The sequence below is a fragment of the Microcebus murinus genome, chromosome 26, assembly GCF_040939455.1.
Source record: "Microcebus murinus isolate Inina chromosome 26, M.murinus_Inina_mat1.0, whole genome shotgun sequence".
In the NCBI taxonomy this organism is placed as follows: domain Eukaryota; kingdom Metazoa; phylum Chordata; class Mammalia; order Primates; family Cheirogaleidae; genus Microcebus; species Microcebus murinus.
The window spans coordinates 17,446,673-17,470,697 of record NC_134129.1 but is presented as its reverse complement, the minus strand read 5'-3'; the positions used below and the strand labels follow the sequence as shown (position 1 = coordinate 17,470,697).

The 24,025-nt window shown below is 42.3% G+C and overlaps 1 protein-coding gene and 1 pseudogene across 7 annotated transcripts in view; one reads left to right on the top strand and one right to left on the bottom strand.

Annotated features, from left to right (window-relative positions):
• FRYL (FRY like transcription coactivator) overlaps positions 1-24,025 on the bottom strand; it is a 234,853-nt gene that overhangs the window by 43,772 nt on the left and 167,056 nt on the right. For 6 of the 7 annotated variants that reach the window (XR_012915093.1, XM_075997948.1, XM_075997951.1 and 3 more), the window contains 15 exons: positions 23,023-23,122; positions 21,926-22,094; positions 20,812-21,071; positions 19,643-19,783; positions 17,920-18,088; positions 14,952-15,036; positions 14,317-14,429; positions 13,096-13,246; positions 12,312-12,415; positions 11,084-11,269; positions 8,799-9,003; positions 6,752-6,873; positions 5,444-5,634; positions 2,446-2,540; positions 466-1,073 (listed from right to left, as the gene is read on the bottom strand). Coding sequence is in view for 6 of the 7 variants with exons in the window: in XM_075997948.1 (XP_075854063.1) it covers positions 466-1,073; positions 2,446-2,540; positions 5,444-5,634; positions 6,752-6,873; positions 8,799-9,003; positions 11,084-11,269; positions 12,312-12,415; positions 13,096-13,246; positions 14,317-14,429; positions 14,952-15,036; positions 17,920-18,088; positions 19,643-19,783; positions 20,812-21,071; positions 21,926-22,094; positions 23,023-23,122 (2,699 nt within the window). In the remaining variant the exon portion in view is untranslated. The remainder of the gene's footprint in view (positions 1-465; positions 1,074-2,445; positions 2,541-5,443; positions 5,635-6,751; positions 6,874-8,798; positions 9,004-11,083; positions 11,270-12,311; positions 12,416-13,095; positions 13,247-14,316; positions 14,430-14,951; positions 15,037-17,919; positions 18,089-19,642; positions 19,784-20,811; positions 21,072-21,925; positions 22,095-23,022; positions 23,123-24,025) is intronic. The other variant, XM_075997949.1, reaches the window with a different exon arrangement.
• On the top strand, positions 6,317-6,374 carry LOC142864767 (uncharacterized; annotated as a pseudogene).

Here is a 24,025-nt window from a genome sequence, read left to right as displayed (position 1 = left end):
GACCGTTGGAGAGTGGGGTGCAAACTTTTAAAACAGGGGGGCCAGTTCACCGTCCCCCAGACCGTTGGAGAGTGGGGTGCAAACTTTTAAACAGGGGGCCAGTTTACCGTCCCCCAGACCGTTGGAGAGTGGGGTGCACATTCCACGCATGCGCACTGTGGGCCCGGGGCTAGTCGGCCGCACAGCAGGACAAGCAGCGGCAGCAAAAACATGGGGGGGGGGGCCGGGCCGGATAAATGTCCTCGGTGGGCCGCATGTGGCCCGCAAGCCGTAGTTTAAGGACGCCTGCTTTTTGCTTTTACCAGATAATGTAAGCTACCCGACACATTAAAAAAAAAAAACCCGAATAACTCTTTGCAGAAAAAAAGCTGAGTCGACTCCAAAACAGAGGGTTAGTTTGCAACGCTTCGCTACCTAAAATGCAAGGTGTTGGGGGGTGGGGGGCAAGGGTGCCGGTGCCATCACCTGACAGCTGGGACGGGTCCACCAGGGCGTGCCTGGAGACAGAAATGAGCCTGCTGAGGAGGTGCACCGTCACCTCCTGCGTGGACGGCGAGGTGAAGCCCTTGAGGAGCAGCTGCTGCAGGCCCGGGAAGCTGCTCCACCTCAGCTTGCCCTGCACAACCTCGATCCGCTCCCGGCTCTCCGGCCTGTCCAGCGGCAGGTGCGCCAGCAGCTTGTTGAGCAGCCTGAGGGCCAGGAGGTACTCGTACTCATAGTCCGACTCCAGCAAGGACGTGGCTATCCAGAAGATGGTGGCCATCAGGCTGGCGGGCTCGGTGGCGCCCTGCACGCCGCCCTCGCCCTTCTCCCTGAGGGAGGACAGGCTTCGAGTCCTGGCCAGGCCGCCGCCGTGGCTGAGCCGCCCGTCCAGGATGTCCAGGGTGTTGCTCCGCCGCCGGTCGCCTCTTCGGTCGCCAGCTAAACTCAGCCTCAAGGAGCTGCTTCTCGCGCTGCTGTCGCCGCCCAGGTAACGGCCGCTGCTCATGGGACTCGTGCTCAGATTGAGCTGCCCGGTGCTCTTCCTGTTAGCTGCATACTTGTCTCCCATGACGGGGTCGTGGTACGAGGTTCTTGGAAGAAGAGAAAGAAGGAAGAGGTGACGAATGCACGCACACAGTGGCCTCTTAAGCCACGTTCATTCTCACTTTCCAAAACACTGCAGGAATAGTAGCGATGACCAGAGGGAAAGGATTTTTTCAGTGTGCCTGACTTCGTTGAAATTTCAGTTTGTCCTCCAAATTAAAACAACCAATTTCAGTTTGTCCTCCAAATTAAAACAGCAGTACCAGCCGGGAGCCGGTGGCTCACGCCTGTGATCCTGGCACTCCGGGAGGCCGAGGCGGGAGGATCGCTCAAGGTCGGGAGTTCGAGACCAGCCCGAGCAAGAAAGAGTGAGACCCTGTCGCTACTAGAAATACAAAGAAATCAATTGGACAACTAAAAATATACAGAAAAAATTAGCCAGGCACGGTGGCGCGTGCCTGTAGTCCCAGCTACTCGGGAGGCTGAGGCAGGAGGATCGCTTGAGTTGGAGGTTGCTGTGAGCGAGGCTGATGCCACGGCACTCTAGCCCAGGCAACCGAGTGAGACTCTGTCTTAAAAAAATGAAAAAAAAAAAAACAACCCCCAAAACCCAAAAAAAACAAAAATAAAACAATAGTACCCTTTCTACTGTGGCTATTTCTTTCTAATTGGGATAAGCTTTGACTTGCTAAGAAAATTTTGCCATAGCAATCAATGGCAACTTTCAGCTTTGGGATTTAGGCAAATGTCATGTCCAAAGCAGACCCCATTGGTCTCATCCTCAGACTTGATGGTCCTGATATTGCTATTTCCCTCCAAGGCACATTATTCTTAAGAGAACAAAGCTCAACCAATTATTTTTTGTTTTTCCTTCTCCCTCCCGTAAATCTAGTTATCATCGATTAGGAAACTATTGACCGAACGTTTTCTGCACATGCTAGCGGTATGCAAAAGGCTAGACATTTTAAAGTCCACCGTGGGAGGAGACAGATAAGCAAATGGATACATTCACAGCTTGTTAATTGCTATTATTAAAATATGAAGAAAACACCACCGTGAGAACCCCAAAGATGGAATAATGAGCTCTACTGTGGAAGAGTTGGAAATGCTTAGCTAGTAAGTGACATTTGGGGTAGGACTTGAAAGATTAGTGAATGCGGGGTTTGCAAGGCAGAGAAAATGGGAAGAGAGGCTACTCCAGAGAGAAGGTCCCATGTGTTAAGGGTGGGTCTCCCATGGGCCGGGCTGTCGGATTTTTTTCACAAGTCCTCATGGTCTGAGGCCCATTTCCCCACCATCCATCTGATTTGGGGGGTCTCATTCTCACAACCAGTATCAGAATGACATATTGTTATGGTTACACGCATTTAGCTACTGGAGTTCTGTGTACGTTATAGATTGCCTAGTTTAAATTCTTACTGCGAAAAGGCAGAAAGGAGATCATAATGCTTCATGGTTTCGGCCAAAGTATCAATTGCAGATTCCAAAGTGAGGAGAAGCTCGATCACAAATCCCTGGGGAGAAAAAGGCAGATTTTAATTACCTATGCTCTGGAAAAAAAAATGACAATGGATTTCCCGATGAGAGTTAAAAATAGAGCAAACTCCGCATTAATATCACAAAATGATTAAACTCTTGAGCAACATGATCTTGTTGACTGATGAGAACTCATCAAAGGAATGGTATAAATTGATTCTAATGGTGCCACAATTTACTCAAAATTTCCAGGTCAGACATCTAAGGAGCTAGCCTTGTTTCTTTCTTTCCTGTCTAAACAAGACTGGAAAATATTACTTTAAAAAATGTTAGGTCATTCAATACGAAATGTCTGATTTTGAACCAAAAGTTTAGTTCATTTTGTCTCAAACAAGAAGCAGCACAATTAATCAAAGTATGAGCCTAAACCAAAGACACAGTTTTGCCATCTTAAGGGTAGCTTGTTCATGAAATCAGTAAAGGCGTTTCCCATGGTTTGTTGAGAATCGCACATTTTTGTGAAATGTTTATGAACATGTTTATGAAATCGGTAAAGGAGATTCCCATCGCTTGTTGAGAACTGATCATTTTTCCTTGCATGAAGTGGTCCAAAGCCTGGCAGAAGTGGCAGGCAGTTGGCGCGAGGTCTGGCGAAGACAGTAAACGACAGAGAGTTTCCAAGTCCAGCCCGCGTAGTTTGAGCAAGGTTGTCTGTGTGACATGCGGTTGAGCGTTGTCTTGCAAAACGATCAGCCCGTCTCTACTGGCCAATCTCGGCTGCTTAATCACAAGCATCCTCATCGTTTCGTCCAAATGGCTGCAGTCGACATCAGCTGTAGTCGACTGACCAGGTTGCATGAAGCCGTGGTGGATAATTCCAGCGCTGGACCACCAAACACACACCATTAGCTTTTGTTGATGAATACCTGGTTTTGGACTGTGTTCAGCACTTTGTCGTTATCCAACCATTGTGCCCAATGCTTGCAATTGTCAAAAAGAATCCATTTTCTACACATAGCAATGCAGTGTATAAATGGTTTGTCTTTATGTTGTGACAGAGGAGAAAGGCAAGCTTCGAGATGATGTGCCTTCTGGTGCTCATTTCATTCATTTGATACCCATACACCCAAATCTTTACCTTAATGATTTGTTTCGAATGGTCCAATATTGTTGGAACAGGGACATCAAACCCTGCTGCTAATTCACACGTAGGTTGAGATGGATTCGCTTCCACTATGGCTTTCAGCTCATTATTATCCATCCACCTAGGTCTCAGGTCAGCCACGTGGCTCATTTTCAAGATTAAACTCACCAGAACCGAACTTCTCAAACCATCAATGGACTGTGCGTTCATCGGCCACACACGTCCCAAACACTTCGTTGATAGAATTTCTAACTCTCTGCACTGCGCTGGTTCCATGATGGAACTCATGTTCAAAAAAGACGTGAATTTTTGACTTATCCATGCTTTCACAAAAATTGCTCTAAAAAACAAAATATTTGGAAGATAATCACAAGCCAAAATGTGCGTTTGAAAGAATGAAGATGTATCTTCATACACACACAAAAAAACACAAAAGACAAAAACAACCCAAGAAGTTTCAAAGTAAAATGTCAGAGATATCAACTGTCAAACTTAGCACTTAAGGAAATCAGACATTTCATACTTAATGACCTAATATATCCTAAATCTGACCATTTTTCTCTACTTCCACACTTCCCTTAATCTACCACCACTGCAGCTGCGACTCTTACAACAACCTCCTAACTGATCTCTCTTGCTTCAGTGCTCAACCTCTCTAAGCCAGGGGTCCTCAAACTTTTTAAACAGGGGCCCAGGTCACTGTCCCTCAGACCGTTGGAGAGTGGGGGTGCACATTCCACGCATGCGCACTGTGGGCCCGGGACCAGTCGGCTGCTAAGCAGGACAGGCAGCGGTGGCAAAAACACCGGGCGGGCCGGATAAATGTCCTCGGCGGGCCGCAGTTTGAGGATGCCTGTCCTAAGGACTTCATCTAGATTGAGTTAAGAAAACAAATCACACCCATCACCCTCCTTCTCTAAAAAAAAAAAAATCCTCTGGGTGGTTTCCCATCAATTCAGAGTGAGGTCCCACCTCTCACCTGGGCCTGCTAGGCCTTACATGATCTGGATCTACCTGCCCGATCAACCTCCTGCAATCCCCTCAATATATTCCAGCCATGCTGGTTTTCCTGGTGTTCCTCAAAAAAGCCCATTGCTTCTGCCGCAGGGCCTTTGCACTTGTTAGTCTTATTGCCCTCCGCCTGAAATGTTCTTCCCGAGATCGTAACAGGACTCCCTTTATTTCAGCAAGTGTTCAAAAATCACCTTCTCAGATTATCACATATAAAAAATAATTCCCTCTCCCCCATCACTCTTTACTTCTTTACTCTAACTTACTATTCTCACGGCATCTATCATGGAGATAAATGAGGTTATATATAATTGGTGGACTGAATGCTTGTTTCCCACAATAGAATACGAGCTCCAAACTGCCAGGAACCTTGTCTTGTTCATTACAGTCTCCCCAGTGTCTAAAAGAATGCTAATAAAATCATTAGCCTGTATAAACTTAAGTTCTCTAGTTTAGTAGTTCACTTAATTTTCTGAAAAAAAAAAAATGAAATTCAACATTCCATTTTACAATTAAATTTCACTTCTCATCGCTTTTACTTTGTGGTCATTGCAAGACAATATCCAGGGATGTGTATATGTACTAGACAGGCACTAGACTTATTTAATTAGTGGGTTATTAAGTATTGATTCTAAAACTTAACTTTTGTCTCTTAATTCCTTGCCTGCTGGTGAACACCTGGCATTAACCATTCTGCATAACCACTATCTTGCCCTAGCTGCAGCGGTCTGTATTTGGCAATAAACCCTTGACAACCAGGATTGCTGGAAGAATGGAATCAAATACCTGTGCATCTTCTCCTGGATCTCCTACGGTTTCCACCAGTCTGGAGAGAACATCAGAAAGGGTTGTTGCAGAGAGAGGCTGCTTTAGGGCCCTGAAAATCTGAAAGGATCTCCCAGCATAGTGTCGAGAGGAACAAGAAAGTGCTGTTTGCAAAGCGACTTCACTAAGGTGGCGTTCCAAATGCATTCCTTCTGCGAAAACAAGCAGGAGGTACTAGTTTTTTTTAGAATACCGTGTAGAGGTTATGATCAGAAGCTAATCATGTGAAAGCCAAGAGCTAGCACACTACCTGGCCAACTAGATAGACACTCAGATTTTGCAAGTCAATGCTTTTTCTTTGATTAAACTCCATCTGCATTTCAGATGGCTCTTTTTTCTAACCTCTAGGGAAACAATCTTGGAGACCAGGCAGGGTTTCTCAAACTCGGCACTACTGACATTTTGGGCCAGATGAAGATGATTCTTTCTTGAACTGTACACTCCTGGGCAGTGTACGATGTTTACCTAGATGCCAGTAGCAACTCCATGTCCCAACCTGCAATTGGGACATAAATCTCTCCAGACATTGCCAAATGTCCCTTAAGGGGCAAAATTACTTCCCATTGAGAACCACTGTTCTAGACCAAGGGGTCCTCAAACTTTTTAAACAGGGGGCCAGGTCACTGTCCCTCAGACCGTTGGAGAGTGCGGGCACATTCCACACATGCGCACTGTGGGCCCGGGACCAGTCGGCTGCTAAGCAGGACAGGCAGCGGCGGCAAAAACGCCAGGCGGGCTAGATAAATGTGGCCCACGGGCCATAGTTTGAGGACCCCTGATTCAGACACATAAATTTTCATTAATATTATCAGAATGTGTTAAATTTGAGATCACAAGGGTTACAGCTCTTTTAGAATTTGTCTAGGAGGTTTTCCAGTCCTTACCAACCCGCCACCAAAAATTAACTAATTAATTAATTATAGATCACAGAAGCCTGTAACAATATAAAAGAGAATTTTCAAGTTTGTCACCTCTGTGTAACTTTTTCATAACATACAACTGTATTGTAGTTTTATGACCCTGTCATACACAACACTTAGAAGCCCAGAATCTCATAGATAGCACGCATATTTTTAAGTAGTAACTTCATTTTCTCCAAACAAAACTTACTTGTTATCATTAAGTTAAAAAAGAAAGACCATCTGAAACTTTCATTTAGACGCCTCAACTATCAACTCTTTGCTAACTAAGTATTATCAGAAATTGACATCACCTTAAGATACATCTCATTAAAATGTAACAGTATTCAAAACATTTATGAAAAGATACCTGAGCTTGACTGCTTAAAAACAGAAACCACATGTTTCAAAAACGTAGTTAGCTGCTCAGCACTCTTGATGTTGGGATTCTTAGGGGAAACGTCCTCATGGTTCCAAAGGGGTCCTCTTTTTCTGAAAACAGAGAACAGAAGTAACTCCCTTGGGTTTTTAACTTATTATTATGACAGTTGATGGCAGGATTTATTTATTTTATTTTATTTTTTGAGACAGAATCTCACTCTGTTGCCCGGGCTAGAATGCTGTGGCATCAGCCTAACTCACAGCAACCTCAAACTCCGGGCCTCAAGCAATCCTCCTGCCTCAGCCTCCCAAGTAGCTGGGACTACAGGCATGCGCCACCATGCCCGGTTAATTTTTTTCTATATATTTGCAGTTGTCCAGCTAATTGCTTCCTATTTTTAGTGGAGACGGGGTCTCGCTCTTGCTCAGGCTGGTCTCGAACTCCTGACCTCGAGCGATCCTCCTGCCTGGGCCTCCCAGAGTGCTAGGATTATAGGTGTGAGCCATCGCGCCCGGCCGATGGCAGGATTTTAAATGGCTAAAAACCAAAAAACAGTTGCACTCACACTTGCCTAATTGTGTACCTTTACAAGTAGAGAGGACAAAAGTTGAATAAATCAAAGATCAGAACACAGTCTGCTACTGCTATTTAGATACATGAATATGTAATGATCTACAGCAAGCAGAGAAGGGTCTAATTTCAACATCTACCAAATTCTCTCAGAGGGAGTAGGAAAAGATGACAAATTTTGCCAAGTGAGAAGAGTATTGGTTACTGCTTTTGTAGATCAAAACATGATTTGTGAGGCCAGGCGCTGTGGCTCACGCCTGTAATCCTAGCACTCTGGGAGGCCGAGGTGGGCAGATCGCTCAAGGTCAGGAGTTCGAAACCACCCTGAGCAACAGCGAGACCCTGTCTTTACTAAAAAAATAGAAATTAACTGGACAACTAAAAATATATAGAAAAAATGAGCCGGGCATGGTGGCATATGCGTGTAGTCCCAGCTACTCGGGAGGCTGAGGCAAGAGGATGGCTTGAGCTAAGGAGTTGAGGTTGCTGTGAGCTGGGCTGACGCCAGGGCACTCTAGCCCGGGCAACAGAGTGAGACTCTGTCTCAAAAAAAAAAACACAAAAAAAACCATGATTTGTGGAGGCTAGACTGTATTTAGATTATAATGCAAAGAAAATACTTTGCTGGTTAAATGCAGTGAAAACAATTTACTAGCTAAAACTATAGAGAAAGCATGGGACAGAAAAATGCCCCCTTGATTTTTTCCTTAAAATGTTTTTGCATTCTCAGGCTACCACTCAGTCAATCTCCTTGTTACCCGGGGCCCAAAGTGCTCTGAACCCTGCCCCCAACCCACGCGACTGTCAGTCTGTCCCAGCTCCATCTGTCCTGTGCACTGCTGTAGGGCCGATTCTCTCCCCCTATCAATTAATTATGCCTCACACCCTCCCCCTAGCTCAACGACTTTCACTGTCATCTACAACCTTATGGCCCGGGCTCCGTGGCCCTAGAGCTCTTCCAAGCCTTCTAGAACTGTCTAGACAGAACAACTGTCTTGTCTCAACATTACAGTAAGAGAGCTCACTCGCCACCTCCAAACACACTCCGCTTTCTCGTGCCCCTGGTGACTCTGGTGTCGCTGTGGAATGGCATGCCCTTTCTCCCCATTGGTTTCCCTTTTCTATGTACAGTGCCTTGGCAGGGAGCAGCTCATCAATAAATATTCGGTGGCTGACTGATAACACAGCTCATGAAAGCATGAAGAGCTATTCAGATAACACTGCCTGCTCTCTGGGCATTCGGTAACCAGACACGATGAAGGCCCTTGTCAAGCGTAACTGCGTTTGGGTACAAAAGGAGGTGGCCTTTGGGGACATCAGAGTTTTCAAAATATTCCACGCTAGAAACCTGTGTATTTCGATCGAATGGCGTTTCAGAGAACAGGAATATGGCTTACAACAGCTGATGGATGAAAGAACGACTTAGCCCCGACAGGGCTTGGGGGGGGAGGGCTGCACGTGGTACCTGGAGGTGATGAATTCCATGAGGGTTTTGACTTTCCCGTCCTGCTCCACCGCAATGTCGACCTCACTGAGGATGGTGGCGTGCAGGTGCGAAATGGCAGCGCTGTTGTTTCCTAAGCTGATGCTGGAAGAGGTAGAACTTGAGCTAAGCCCTGAGTCGGTCATAGGGGAGGGCTGGTAATCAGGTATAAAATCGTTAATGCCTGCTGAGAGAGAAAGGTGGACATAGGTGAACCCCACAAAGCACTTGACGATCGTTCCTTATAGACTCCTACGGGACACACGAGGAGCCCTGTCAGTGCTAGACGATGTGCACCAGTGGCTCTGGCGACCCCCATAAACACCAAAGTATAGCGAGCAAGTTTTGGGCAAGCACCATTTTCCCAGCTGATTATGAAAACTCAGGGATGTGGGTTCGCTGCACAGCTCTCTGCTGCCACCTGCTGCCCACAGTTGGAAGTGGCAGCTTCCTAATATTTTGTCAACATTTAAGCCAACGTTGGTACAATGCAAACTAATTTTTTATGGAAAATATTCTATAATTTTTGCTTCCTTTTACTTACAGGAAGACTATTTTAAAGACTATTTGTAATACGTATGTCAATTATTAAACACACCCCGTTAAAGGTTGTTAATAATGCCCATATTTACAAAAAGACAAAGGAAACCTTAAAAACAAGAAGCTACAGAATTTTGAATAAAGGTGCTTTCACATAAAAAAAGGCAGTAAACTTTATTTCATTTTTGTTTTCACCATAGTTTTAAAGGGTAATAAGTTTTTTTTTTTTTTTTTTTTTTTTTTTTTTTTTTTTTTTGAGACAGAGTCTCACTTTATTGTCCAGGCTAGAGTGAGTGCCGTGGCATCAGCCTAGCTCACAGCAACCTCAAACTCCTGGGCTTGAGTGATCCTTCTGCCTCAGCCTCCCGAGTAGCTGGGACTACAGGCATGCGCCACCATGCCCGGCTAATTTTTTATATATATATCAGTTGGCCAATTAATTTCTTTCTATTTATAGTAGAGACGGGGTCTCGCTCTTGCTCAGGCTGGTTTTGAACTCCTGACCTTGAGCAATCCGCCCGCCTCGGCCTCCCAAGAGCTAGGATTACAGGCGTGAGCCACAGCGCCCGGCCAACAACGTGGTTTTAAGTAAGTAACTTTAAAATTTATGAACTCATTATCTGACACTATATGATTAGAAAAAAAGGTAATTTTATTTTAATTTCTAAAAATTAGTATTTTCCAGATCATATGTCATTAGTCTGATGATACTGATGAATAGAATATTTAAGTTAGGAAAGAAGAAAATACAACTTACATAGTATAAAAAAAATGATCATTTTATATATTTTTATTTTTTTGTTTAAAATTTAAGAAAAAATTTAATTCTTTAAAAAATGTTTAAATAGTTTCCTTTCTCTTTTTTTTCCACAAAAGACTGGGTTTGCAAAAATAAAAATTAATATTGACAGTGAAATAAATTTTATATGACAGTCTCATTAATTGGCATCTCACGACTTCAAAATGTATATAACTTTTTAATGCAGTAAATATAATCAAATGAATAGAAAAATTTTAAATGTCTTTGTCAGTTTTCAGATCTTGCAAGGAGGTGAAATCTAATACACGTTCAACATCATTTTCATAATTAGTGCTCAATAAATTAAGCACTTTCATTATATCCTCAATTTACATATTCAGAACTTAAAATTTGTGTGAGAAGGATCCTTAAAGGCAATCAATATAAGCTTAGATACTCTAAGGTTAATTCCTTCTTTTGCTGTTTAACAAATAATATAAATGGTACTTAAAATAATACAACTATATTTTAAAATAATGTTCTCTAGCATTTTGACTTTTTTTTTTTTGAGACAGAGTCTTGTCTGTTGCCCAGGCTAGAGTGAGTGCCGTGGCGTCAGCCTAGCTCACAGCAACCTCAATCTCCTGGCCTCAGGTGATCCTCTGGCCTCAGCCTCCCGAGTAGCTGGGACTACAGGCATGTGCCACCATGCCCAGCTCATTTTTTCTCTATATTTTTTTAGTTGGCCAATTAATTTCTTTCTATTTGTAGTAGAGATGGGCTTTCGCTCTTGCTCAGGCTGGTCTCGAACTCCTGACCTCAAGCGATCCTCCCGCCTCGGCCTCCCAGAGTGCTAGGATTACAGGTGTGAGCCACCCACCATGCCCAGCCGCATTTCGACTTTTTTTCCAGTTGACTTTCTCTCGTGCGGGATTCCCAATTAAGGAAGTATAACTCTACTTTCAAATTGTACTTGTAAAGCACATACCTGTGAAAGTATAATCTAAGTGTGCGATCTGTTTGACAGTCAGCACCCTGGGCTCATTAAACTCCTTGTTCCTGAGAAGGACGGAAGCAACAGTTCGGATGTTATTGTTGGATCCCATTACTATTAATAAGTGCAGAAGCAGGCGTTTGCAATGTTCATACACCTCAGGGTGGCAGTGGTCAAACCCTAGAACGGACAGCAGAAAACATCATTAATAAAGAGAACTAATGAGTATCCTTTCTACCAAACTCATATTTTAAAGAAAAGCAGAGATTATATCTTAATGAAAGATTTCGTGGAAGATGATGCATTATAAAGTTTTTTTTTATTGGCCTAGAGCTCTTACACACTTTACAAGTAGCCTATTGTCCTACAGTACTAGGGAGAATTAACGTAAGTTTTAAATGTTCCATGCCTAAAATTTAGTGATCTCTTACAAATACATTAACACCAGATGGAAATGAAAATTTTTTAAAAAAGGCAGCCATTCTTTGTGCTTAGCATGTCATAGAAAGTCAGCCAATGTTTGCTTAACTGAAGGAACAATGTAATACACATGTAAATGAGGGTGCACATCAGGGAAACTGATAAGAAGATGGCTTAGAATAAGATGGCTGTCCTGACTTGCTCCAGGAAGTTAATCCCATAAGCATCGCAGGTATTCTAGATGTGCAGATCCAATGTGTTTGTTATGGGCGACACAATGGAGTTTCAGGAGCCATCATCGACGTCTAAAACTCAAATTCCTTGCTTAAGCACTTTCCAGTGGGGGGAAAAAAATTTAAAAAGAAAAAAAATATAAAAAAAATAATAATAAATAAAAAAATTAAAAATCAAATTCTTTTAGAAAATATTGAGAACTTATTTCCATTTCTCACTCTCTGTGTGAAAGTCTCCAGTCCCAGAGGTACATTATTAGTTTTACTCTTGCTAGCGATACAGAATTAAGAGTGTACAGGTGTATGTGTGTGTGTGGAGTGGGAGGGGCCATAGAATCGGAACCGGAACCCGGAACCGGAAGCCAGAGGCCGGAACCGGAAACGAGGGCGGCAGCCATGTTTGTGGTCAGGAGATATCCAAGGAGTAACTCCCCACCAGGCCAGCAGAATCGTAGTGAAAAGCATCACGGAAGTAACACACAGATAACAGAGACATGTAGAAACCGTTCTTTAAAACCATACTGCCATACAAATATGAAGCGAAGGAATTACAACCAGATATGTATTACCTATAAAAATTGCATGAAGAAGAAGATGGAGGTAGCTTCCCCATTCCACCTTCACGCTGTGATCGATGATTAGGTCGGTCAAGAGGATCACTGCTATGTTACACCTAGGACCAACGACAGTATTGTAAATGCTTTACTGGATCTGAGGAAACCTAGAGGAAAGTCTATACCAAATTCCTTGAAGACTGCAATATTGTATTTCACAGAAAAATACAACATATCAAGGCAAAAAGAAGAAAGACAAATATAGCCGAAGAACCCATCGACCACTAAGTTAAAGTGATAGAATAAACAGCAGGGTAAGGGCTCCTTGAAGTCTAGAGCCATATTTTTTTTCATCTTTCAACCTTGAGACCTAACAGACTGCTTGCCACATAGGTGTTCAGTATTTGTTCAGTGCGTTAACAAACTTTAAAAGAATGCAGTAATTGTTCTCTTGCGGTTTTGCTAAGTAGAATTCAGTTTAACACAACTGGAAATAATAGTGCCTATTCCAAGAAAGCCATATTTTTTCAGAGGTAGTAACTGGGTCCCAGAAAGGTCAAGTAACTAGGCCAGACACCCAGAAAAAAGCAGCAGCAGAATTAGATTTAATAATACTCATTTTATACAGTTCGAATTCTGAGCTTTTCAGATTTCTTCACATCTAAACGCATGACTCTCATGGGTTGTGGTAGCTCAATCAAGAAGATTGCTCTCGTTCTGTGTTGTTAGCCGGCATAAAGAAAGCTGAGAGTTCAGCAGCAACTCGAGTCGCAGAGATAGGAATGACGCTATAGTCCACCTGTGAAGAGGTAATCCAGGTGATGACGTTTCAGGCACGTAATCCACCAGTGGTGACCAGCAGCCTCCAGCTGGTGGCATGGGCAGTGGTTCTCCTTGGTTATGCTCCATCACTTTCAGTCGCCAATTAGAATAAAGTGGCATTGAATCACCTATCAAGATAAAATGATCTCATTTTCTACACCATCTAATTTCTGCCAGTATAAGCAAACTCTAGTAAGACACCAACTATTTTATAGCATTGGATTAAAAAAATTATTTCCCACTACTTTGACATATGTTTTGCTAGGAAGACCTGTGTATAGATTATTATCAAATTAAGCAAATCTGAGAGAGAGAGAGAGAGAGAGAGAGAGAGAGAGAGAGAGAGAGAGAGAGAGAGAGAAAGAGAGAAATTTAGGTTCCATCCTTTATATTGAAGCAAAACTACATTAGCATTTCATTGTGATTCATAATTGATGTCCAAGCCAGGAGACCACATTATAAGCAAAGTTGCCTTGTAACAAAAGGCCTTCTGGTAAGTCATTCATTCAGTTCTGAATTTCCTGCGATAGGGCCAACACAAATTAATATTGGAATGAATTCGGCCCTACCACAGCGGGGCTGCAGGGTGCAGTTTAAAATGACGTCAGGAAATACGAATTCTGTGTGACATGGGTAAGTCACTTAACCTCTCTGGACCTCAGTTCCATCATGTACAAAATGAGGAGATTGGACCAGATCATCTTTAGATTCCCTTCCCAGTCTGAAAGCTTGTGCTATTTACTACCCCCTACCTTAATGTTACAGTGAGACTTGGGTAGATTATCCACTTTGTCGTTGCAATGGAAAAACCTTTTTGGCAAAATGTGAATCCGTGTAGAAAGAGCAAATCTGTTCAAGAAAACCAGCCTGAGTCCCATGTTTGTTCTATGATGCTGCCTGAGAACCAATTTTTATGTTCTTTGTGATTTATCTAGAGGGAACCTGTTCTTTAAAAAAAAAAAAAAAAATCCCCCCACTTATATTGCTTCTTAAAATTGAGACATTTCTGATTACGTTGGAACACCATTAGTGGCAGTGAAATACTCTTTCTAGAAACAATTTACTCCAGCTGTCAGCAGTGCCAAAAAAAAACCAAAAAACAAAAAAACTGCTAGAAAAACTTACTAACGTTAACACAACTAACAGTACACCACACTGTTACAAGTTAGTTACATAAAAGACATTTGAAATTTATTACTTTTTTCTTCTTCGTAAGATCCTCCAGAGCTGCTACTGTATCGAGACTCCAGCCTGTGATGTTGACGATTCAAATGACTGTTCAGCCCGCCGTAGATGTCCAAGTGCACGTAGCTATGGGAACGATCACTGAAGTTAGTCACAGGTCACAGGAAAATGGCATTGTACTTTATGTTTCACTTTGTACATTCAAAAAACAACAAGTACACAAAGCACTAACCAAGGTTGACTATGATATGTATTCATCTCCACCTTATGATTCAAAAGCTTAAGCTTTTAGTCAATTATTTCTACCTAAAGATTTTCCCCACTCCAATAGGTGTGTGTGGTTAAGAATGTTCTGGTCTATAAAACAGGCAGAATACCTATTTAGAAACATCTAGAATTGTAAGCAACACAAAAAGTGGGTCACAACACTCCACCAATTCATCCATAAGAGCATGTAAAAAATCCTCCACGGCAGTAACTCTAATATTGAAACCATCAATGTGAAAAATTTCCAATACGGAAATATATTTCTTTACCGGGATTTCAACCCAACAAAATACACATTCCAATGCAGAAATTATCAGTTATTCCGATGACAATCGGTATGTGTGAAACTGAAAGGCTAATGAAGAACACAGGAGTGCTTACCTTTCTTCCATGTTCTCTTTGACAGGCTTATTATCAGGATTCCCGTCTGTGGGAGCCACCATGGTATTGCTACTGGAAGTAGTTCCTGGAATCCGAGACAGAGCAAATCTTGTCAATTTAAAAACCTGGAACAGGCCGGGCACGGTGGGTCACGCCTATAATCCTAGCACTCTGGGAGGCCGAGGCTGGAGGATTGCCCAAGGTCAGGAGTTCGAAACCAGCCTGAGCAAGAACGAGACCCTGTCTCTATTAAAAAGAGAAAGAAATTAATTGGCCAACTAAAAATATATAGAAAAAAAAATGAGCCGGGCATGCTGGTGCATGCCTGTAGTCCCAGCTACTGGAGAGGCTGAGGCAGGAGGATCGCTTGAGCCCAGGAGTTTGAGGTTGCTGTGAGCTAGGCTGATGCCACGGCACTCTAGCCCGGGCAGCAGAGTGAGGCTATCTCAAAAAAAAAAAAAATATATATATATATATATATATATATATATATATATGATGCTAAAATTTGAGACTGTAGCCCTCTGCATCCTTCTTACCCCATTGGGCTTCTAGAGGCTTGAAGACTGTGTGTATGAGTGTGACTAAATATATATAATCCATAGACACACACACACACACACCCTCTATTGTTATTGTAGGCAGGTGACTCGTATAGTTTTCTCTGGGGAGTCTGATTAATCCAGGAGAAAAGACCCACAGACTGATGTCACTGAATTCATCCTATAACAAAGGACACAGTTGACAATTTCCATATATACTTACAGAACTTACAAACTGTTAATACTCCACTCTTTAGCAAAATATAGATCTAGAATTGGTAAAGCTTCTCCTAAAACAAATCAAAGCACAGCTACTTGGAAGGCTGAGGCAGAAGGACTACTTGAGGTCAAAAGTTTGAGATGAGCCTGGGCAACATAGTGAGATCCCATCTCAAGAAAGAGAGAGAGAAAGAAAGAGACAGAAAGAGAAAAAGAAAGAAAGAAAAGAGACAGAGAAAGAAAAGAAAAGAAAAGACAGAAAGAAAGACAGAAAGAAAGAAAGACAGAAAGACAGAAAGAAAGAAAGAAAGAAAGAAAGAAAGGAGAGAGAGAGAAAGAAAGAAAGGAGAGAGACAGAGAGAGAGAAAAAGAAAAGAAAAGAAGAGAAGAGAGAAGAGAAGAGAAGAGAAGAGAAGAGAAGAGAAGAGAAGAGAAGAGAAGAGAAGAGAAGAGAAGAGAAGAGAAGAGAAGAGAAGAGAAGAGAAGAGAAGAGAAGAGAGAGAAAGACACTAAGCCAGGGCATAGTGGTGCATGCCTGTAGTCCCAACTATGCAGGAAGACTGCTTGAGCCCAGGAGTTTGAGGCTGCTGTGAGCTAAGATTGTGCCACTGCACTCCAGCCCTGGTGACAGAGCGAGACATAGTCTCTTGAAAAAAAAAAAAAGAAAAGAAAAATCAGCAATAACAATATAGAGAAAATGGGGATTTCTGTTGTGTGAAGAAAACTTTATAACTTTATCAGATACACAAAAAGATAGTCCAACATGAAACATGAATACGGTGCTATTAAAAAAATTATAATAAAAAAACTCTTTGGAATTAAAAACATTCTAGCAGATATGAAAAAATTCCATAGATGCATTATTAGACATCCCTTAGAAAGCAGAAAAGACTAAGAGATGAAAACAGATAACAAAATTATGAATACATAATTTAAAATATCTCTATTTATACAGATAACATTGTTATTAACATGATAAAAAACATTTAATATTGACTGCGTGACAAAGAGTTTCACAGAAAATTCATCTACAATAGCCTAGATACTGTACTGAATTTCATTGGAAGTTATTCTGTTAGGGACACAGTTTCTTTAATTAAAAATATTATTATAATAATTATAACTATATATATATAAGAATATATACTCATTTGATTATATATGATATATAAGATATATCCAAATAATTATAATGTGAAATTACACAAATAAATTTAGAAAATGTTTACTGTTGAAATCAACATGCTAATTATATTCCTTTAAAATTGCATTTGTTGTATAGGGATACATGAATTTACATTCCAGCTCTGAATAAGTATGCAAATATTATTTCCCTCTATAGTAATAGGATTCCTTACATTGTCGAATTTCTGTACTCATATGAGGATTTATAAAGTCTCTTCAAATTAATCACCATGAAAAACTTGCATTTGTTTTTGTTTTCTCCAATAATGATACTTAAAAGACACCACAAATGCTTGCTTAAATGAACAATGTCATAAAGCTTCTCTTTTGATATAAAGTAAGTTTTTTTTTTTTTTTTTTTTTGGAGACAGAGTCTCATTTTGTCACCTGGGCTGGAGTGCTAAAAACTCAGCCTGGCTCACAGCAACCACAAACTCCTGGGCTCAAGCGATCCTCCTACCTCAGCCTCCCTGGTAGCTGGGACTACAGGTATGTGCCACCGTGCCCGGCTAATTTTGTACTTCTATATATTTTTAGTTGTCCAATTAATTCCTTTCTGTTTTTTTAGTAGAGTCGGGGTCTCGCTCTTGCTCAGGCTGGTCTCGAACTCCTGACCTTGAGCGATCCTCCCGCCTCAGCCTCCCCGAGTAGCCGGGACCACAGGCAGGTGCCACCAGCCAGGTGCCTGGCTAATTTTTTCTCTCTATATATTTTGAGTCGTCCAGCTAATTTCGTTCTCCTTTTTTTAGTAGAGACGGGGTCTCGATCTTGCTCAAGGCTGGTCTCAAACTCCTGACCTTGAGCGATCCTCCCGCCTCGGCCTCCCAGAGTGCTAGGATGACAGGCGAGAGCCACAAATAAGTTTTTTTTTTTTTTAAAATAAATGTCACTGTGTACATGTGAGGCTTACAATATGACGTTGCAGGACACATGCTGCAGATAACGGTTACCATGACAAAACAGACCAACACGGCTAGTGTCTCGCATAGTCACAGAGTCACCGGCTGCAGCCACCTTCCTACCTGAGGTGACGGAGGGGGCCTTGCAGCTGGACGTGACGCGGTAGTAGGGCGGGTTGTCCGTGTGGGTGACCGCCGAGCTCACGGGGTCCGTCAGCTGCAGCTCGGCCACCAGCTCTTCCAGCAGCTGCATGGTCTTGTCTCTGCCCAGGTACACGATGACCTTCTTCACCTGTCCCCAAAGCAAGCGGTCAGAACAGGAAAAGCAGGGGTCGCACCCCATCCATTTGTCTGGAGGCAAATTTTATCAAAGTCCAGCGTTAAGTGGGGACGTGAATGAGCACGGTCTGATCTGAGCCTGCTGATGGTCAAGGAGACATTAATCAGCTTTATCGACACTGTCCCCCCTCGAAACCCCAATATCAGATCCCATTAGGATGATCGGAACGTTTAATGGGTCCCCCAACTTTATGCACCTCGTTTGCTTTTTTGCATTCTTTTTTTTTTTTTTTTTTTTTTTGAGACAGAGTCTCACTCTGTTGCCCAGGCTAGAGTGAGTGCCGTGGCGTCAGCCTCGCTCACAGCAACCTCAAACTCCTGGGCGCAAGCGATCCTCCTGCCTCAGCCTCCCGAGTAGCTGGGACTACAGGCATGTGCCACCATGCCCGGCTAATTTTTTCTAATATATTAGTTGGCCAATTAATTTCTTTCTATTTATAGTAGAGCCGGGGTCTCGTTCTTGCTCAGGCTGGTTTTGAACTCCTGACCTCAAGCAATCCGCCCGCCTCGGCCTCCCAAGAGCTAGGATTACAGGCGTGAGCCACAGCGCCCGGCCCATTCTTTTTATTTAAAAAAAAAAACAAAATAAAATAAATTAGCTTTCCTATAAAAATTTCTTTTTTGATGGAAAAGCTTTTCATTGGTATTGCTCTTGGATTTTCCTCTGATTTTCGGTCAGCCAGCCTTCAAAAACCCAGGATTTATCTTGCGTTCTGCCTTGCCCACTCCCTGTATTCATTCAACAAGAGTGGTTGTTAAGAGCGAGGAACTTGAACTTGAACTGCACTGCCCAGCCTGCAACGTGGATCTACCACTTACACTAGCTAGTGTCATCTGGGAAGTGACTCTCAGTTTTCTTGTTTGTTAAGATGGGGACTGTGTCAGCACCCGCTTCATTGAGCCGCTAGGACTACATGAGTTGAGATTTGTACTGTGAGTTTTAAAACAGCTAGTATGCTATATGAATGAAGTGGAAAAACATCATTTTCTTTTGAGACAGAGTCTCACTCTGTTGCCCAGGCTAGAGTGAGTGCCGTGGCGTCAGCCTCGCTCACAGCAACCTCAATCTCCTGGGCTCAAGCGATCCTCCTGCCTCAGCCTCCCGAGTAGCTGGACTACAGGCATGCGCCACCATGCCCGGCTCATTTTTTATATATATATTTTTAGTTGTCCAGCTAATTTCTTTCTATTTATAGTAGAGACGGGGTCTCGTTCTTGCTCAGGCTGGTCTCGAACTCCTGATCTTGAGCGATCCTCCCTCCTCGGCCTCCCAAAGTGCTGGGATGACAGGTGTGAGCCACCGCGCCCGGCCAGGCTGGATGACATTTGTTCAAGGAATCAAGGAACAAATCCACGTGCTACCTCCTTCCTGTCTGTCCTCATGTCCTGCCTTTGTCTCACCCCTGCCGGGCACTGCTGCCCACGCACTGATACGACATTTGGTAAATATATGGTTTTTATATATTATTTAAAAAAAAAAAAAAGCTACATGAACTTGAATACGCACGTAAGGCAAGAGGCTTGGCTCGCTGTTCACCCCGCAGATGCTGATCAAAAAGTGCAAAATGATCTTCAGGTTCTTGGGCCAGCCGTCCGCGAGTGTGGTCCACACGTTCTCCACCTCCGACCAGGCCAGCTCGTCGCCGTACTGGACGCAGGACACAAGAGGGACGTCAGGAGGGACCGTCTACTAAGGACCAGACTCGCCACACGGCGAGACGTTAGGCAGCGACGCTTTCACACTTAGCTCTAATTTTTTCCCACACTTTAGAAGGGGCAATAACTTCTTTCAACATATCTAAAGGATAAATATCACCCATCATGTATGTAGTAAAAATAAAAAAAGAAAAGAAAAAATGAAATTTTATGTCTAATGAGTTGTTTTATTTTTTTTTCAATTTTACATTTTTATAAGATATATTAAAATTTATAAATATATATATATATATATTTTTTTTGAGACAGAGTCTCACTGTGTTGCCCAGGTTAGAGTGCCGTGGCATCAGCCTCGCTCACAGCAACCTCCAACTCCTGGCCTCAAGCGATCCTCCTGCCTCAGCCTCCTCCCGAGTAGCTGGGACTACAGGCATGTGCCACCATGCCCAGCTCATTTTTTCTATATATATATTTTAGTTGTCCAATTAATTTCTATTTATAGCAGAGACGGGGTTTTGCTCTTGCTTAGGCTGGTTTCATACTCCTGACCTCGAGCAATCCTCCTGCCTCGGCCTCCCAGAGTGCTAGGATTACAGGCGTGAGACACCGCGCCCGGCCTATTAAAATTCATAAATATATTTTTATAAACTCTTTTGTTTCTTTTTTTTTCATCCCAATGAAACAGATCAAGAGAAGTTGTTTTATTTATTTATTTTTTTGTCTTCAACATTTATTTATTTTTATTAACTGGGTTTTTTTTTGTTTTTTTTTTCCGGCATATTATGGGGGGAGAAGTTGTTTTAAAGTGAGGAATGTACAATGCAATTTTGTCTGGTTATGGCAGGATCATCTGATCTCCACACTGGTTTCCAACCGGGTTTAACTCCTAACTCGCTCATTCTGGGGCGGCAACAGCAAACACAAAACCCAATTTAACTTTACCTTTTTGCAAATGTATAAAGCTTAGCTGATGCAAGGAAAATAAATAAAATAAATTATAAAAATAAAAAATAACTTTACCTTTGCCGTCATGTACATGAGGTTGTTCAGGACCATGGCCGTGGCCTGGGGCGACCCCCAGCCTTCTCCCCGCAGCCAGCGCCTGCTCGTCACCATCAGCTCTCGGTCCTTCAGGGCGTCGTCCTCGTCGTCCTCGTGTCGCCTGGGGGAGGGCAAGGGCCTCGGGTCCACGAGCTCGATGTTGTTCACCCAGGGCAGCAGGTAGTGCAGCATGGCCTGGCGCCCGGCGGGCTGCGCCGTCTGGATCCTCTGGCTGACCTCTGGAATCACATGCGCCCCACGACAGGCCTGATGTCACCGCGGTGCCCTGTCCTCCGCGATGAACTTCCACTTCCTCTCCTCCTCCTCAAAGACTGGGAAGCCAGATTCTATTCCTATGCTTCGCAAGTAGGAGTGCTGTCTTTCTTTCTATCGGTAATGCGTTTCGCCTCCATGACATCATCAAGAAAATCAACAGCTGCCATAACTATGATCCCAGCAACCCTACTTTGGGGCATACAGCTAAAAAGCACTAAAAGCAGAGACTCAAACAATATACTTTGCAATTACGAGTACTATCTTTCGTTTTATTGATAATAAATTTCACCTCCATGACATCATCAAGAAAATCAACATCTGCCATAATTATGGTCCCAGCAATCCTACTTTGGGGCACACAGCTAAAAAGCACTGAAAGCAGAGACTCAAAAAATATACTTTGCAATTAATTAATTAATTGATTGATTGAGACAGAGTCTCACTCTGTTTCCCAGGCTAGAGTGAGTGCCGTGGCATCAGCCTCACTCACAGCAACCTCAAACTCCTGGGCTCAAGCGATCCTTCTGCCTTGGCCTCCCGTTGTAGCTGGCACTACAGGCATGCACCACCATGCCCGGCTCATTTTTTTCTATATAGTTTTAGTTGGCCAATTAATTTGTTTCTATTTTTAGTAGAGACCGGGCCTCGCTCTTGCTCAGGCTGGTCTCGAACTCCTGGCCTTGAGCGATCCTCCTGCCTCGGCCTCCCAGAGTGCTTACTTAGGATGACAGGCGTGAGCCACCGCGCCCGGCTTAAAGATAGTTTTTTTAGGAAACGATTGGTAAAGAGGATCCACTGGGCAGTTCCCGGGTCATACCTGAGAATATGGCGAGAGTGAGCTCAGGGTACGCGCGTGCCAGCTCCTCGGACAGCTGGTAGTAGGACACAGAGTACAGGTGCGGCAGAGGGGACAGCTGGCTGAGGACCCCGTCCGTCCTGTGAACCTCCAGCTTGTGAGCATAGCGAAACAGCTTCGGCTCCAGGACCTACAGGAACGCAATCCCGTCGACTTAGCTAGGGTTCCATGGGCCCTATAAAGTTCAGCTATAATTTAAAGCCAAAATAACTTCTGCCCCCAAATATTCCAGTTTAAAAATGATATTGTTATGTACATCACAGAGTATTTCGCTGTGTTAATTACTAATTCCAGGAAGTATTTGCAAAAGAGCCCGTAACTGTTTAAAAAGATTTGTTACATTTGTACCCCCATAACATGCTGAAAGAAAAGAAAAACAAACATATACAGCTATGGAAGAGTGGTAAAAAAGAGGAAAAAAAAAAAAGAGAGAAAACAACAAACAAAAAAATTAATAAAAGAAAAAGAAAGGAAAGAAAGAAAATAAATGAAAAAGATTTGTATTCTTTGCAATGATCAGATTAGTAACATGGCCTGAAAATAACTTCAGCAACTTGATACACAATTATTTGAAAATATATCCATGCTTGGTAAATTAAGTTTCTGAGCTATTTATATCAGATCTAATAAAGGAAAGTTATAGGAAGATACGATAAAAGAGCTACTTTTGTATATTAAATAGCTCTCAAAAATATTTCAGCTACCATTATTCTCATCTGAATATTTATATGCACACATAGGCTCTAACCATTCAATATTTATAAATACCCTCATAATTCAATATTTACAAGTACCCTCATATATATACGCACACATTAATATACATAATCCTTCCATATGGTACAATTCTCAATGGTTTATATTATTCATAGATTTAAATATCTGTATTACCTTTGCCTTTCATTTCTAATAAGAACCAAGACTTGATATCGTAACTTCACTATTAAAAATAAAGCTAAATATTAATACTAGTATGCTTTGATGGCAAGAAGAAATTATTGGGTTTCATTAAATCCTGAGTAAAAAAAAAATATTTTAATTAACATCTGTTTACAAACCTGTAAAAGTTGCATGGCAACTTCATAGATACTTCTAGAAGAATCAGCTGCTTTAAACAGTATGAGATTTAGAAGCATCACTGTGTCACACTGATAATCCCTACGAATAAATTTTACATGTTAGGTAAATAAAAATGTTTAGAGGCTTTCCCACCAGTTAATAAACATGTATTAAGTATCTTCTAAGCCTATGAGATGATTTTTTTCTTTAAGGCAATAGGTATAACATTATCCTTATTTTGGTTAAATTCCATCAGAGCTTAAGGAGAATAAATACAATCTACGGGTTCTACATCCATGGCTCCAATCAATCATGGATAGAAAGTATTTGGAAAAAAAAAAAAACTGCAAGTGGCCAGGTGCTCACGCTAATCCTAGCACTTTGGGAGACTGAGGCTGGAGGATAGCTTGAGGCCAGGAGTTCGAGACCAGCCTAAGCAACATTGTGAGAACCCATCTCTACAAAAATTAGAAAAATCAGCTTGGCATGGTGGCACGTGCCAGCAGTCCTGGCTACTCGGGAGGCTGAGGCAGGAGGATCGCTCGAGCCCAGGAGGCTGAGGTTGCAGTGAGTTATGATGACACCATTTCCCTGTAGCCTTGGCAACTGAGAGAGACCCTGTCTCTAAAAATAAAAAAACAAAACCAACCTGCATCTGTACTGAACACGTACAGACTTTTTTTTTCCTTGTTCATTATTCCCTAAATGTAGTATAGCAACTATTCATAGGGCATTTGCATTGTATTAGGTATTAAAAGTAATCTGGAGATATTTAAAGTGCATGGGAGGATTGGCGTAGCTGAGATGCAAATTCTGTGCCATTTGATATAAGGAACTGGAGCACTATGGATTTGGGTGTCTGAGGACTTCCTTGAACCAATTTCCCCAGGATATACAGGGCTAATTAGACCAGTTTCTTAATATTGCTTTTTTATTTTTTTTTTAATTATTATTTTTTAAAATTTTATTTTAATTTATATTTTATTTTTTTTATTTTCTATT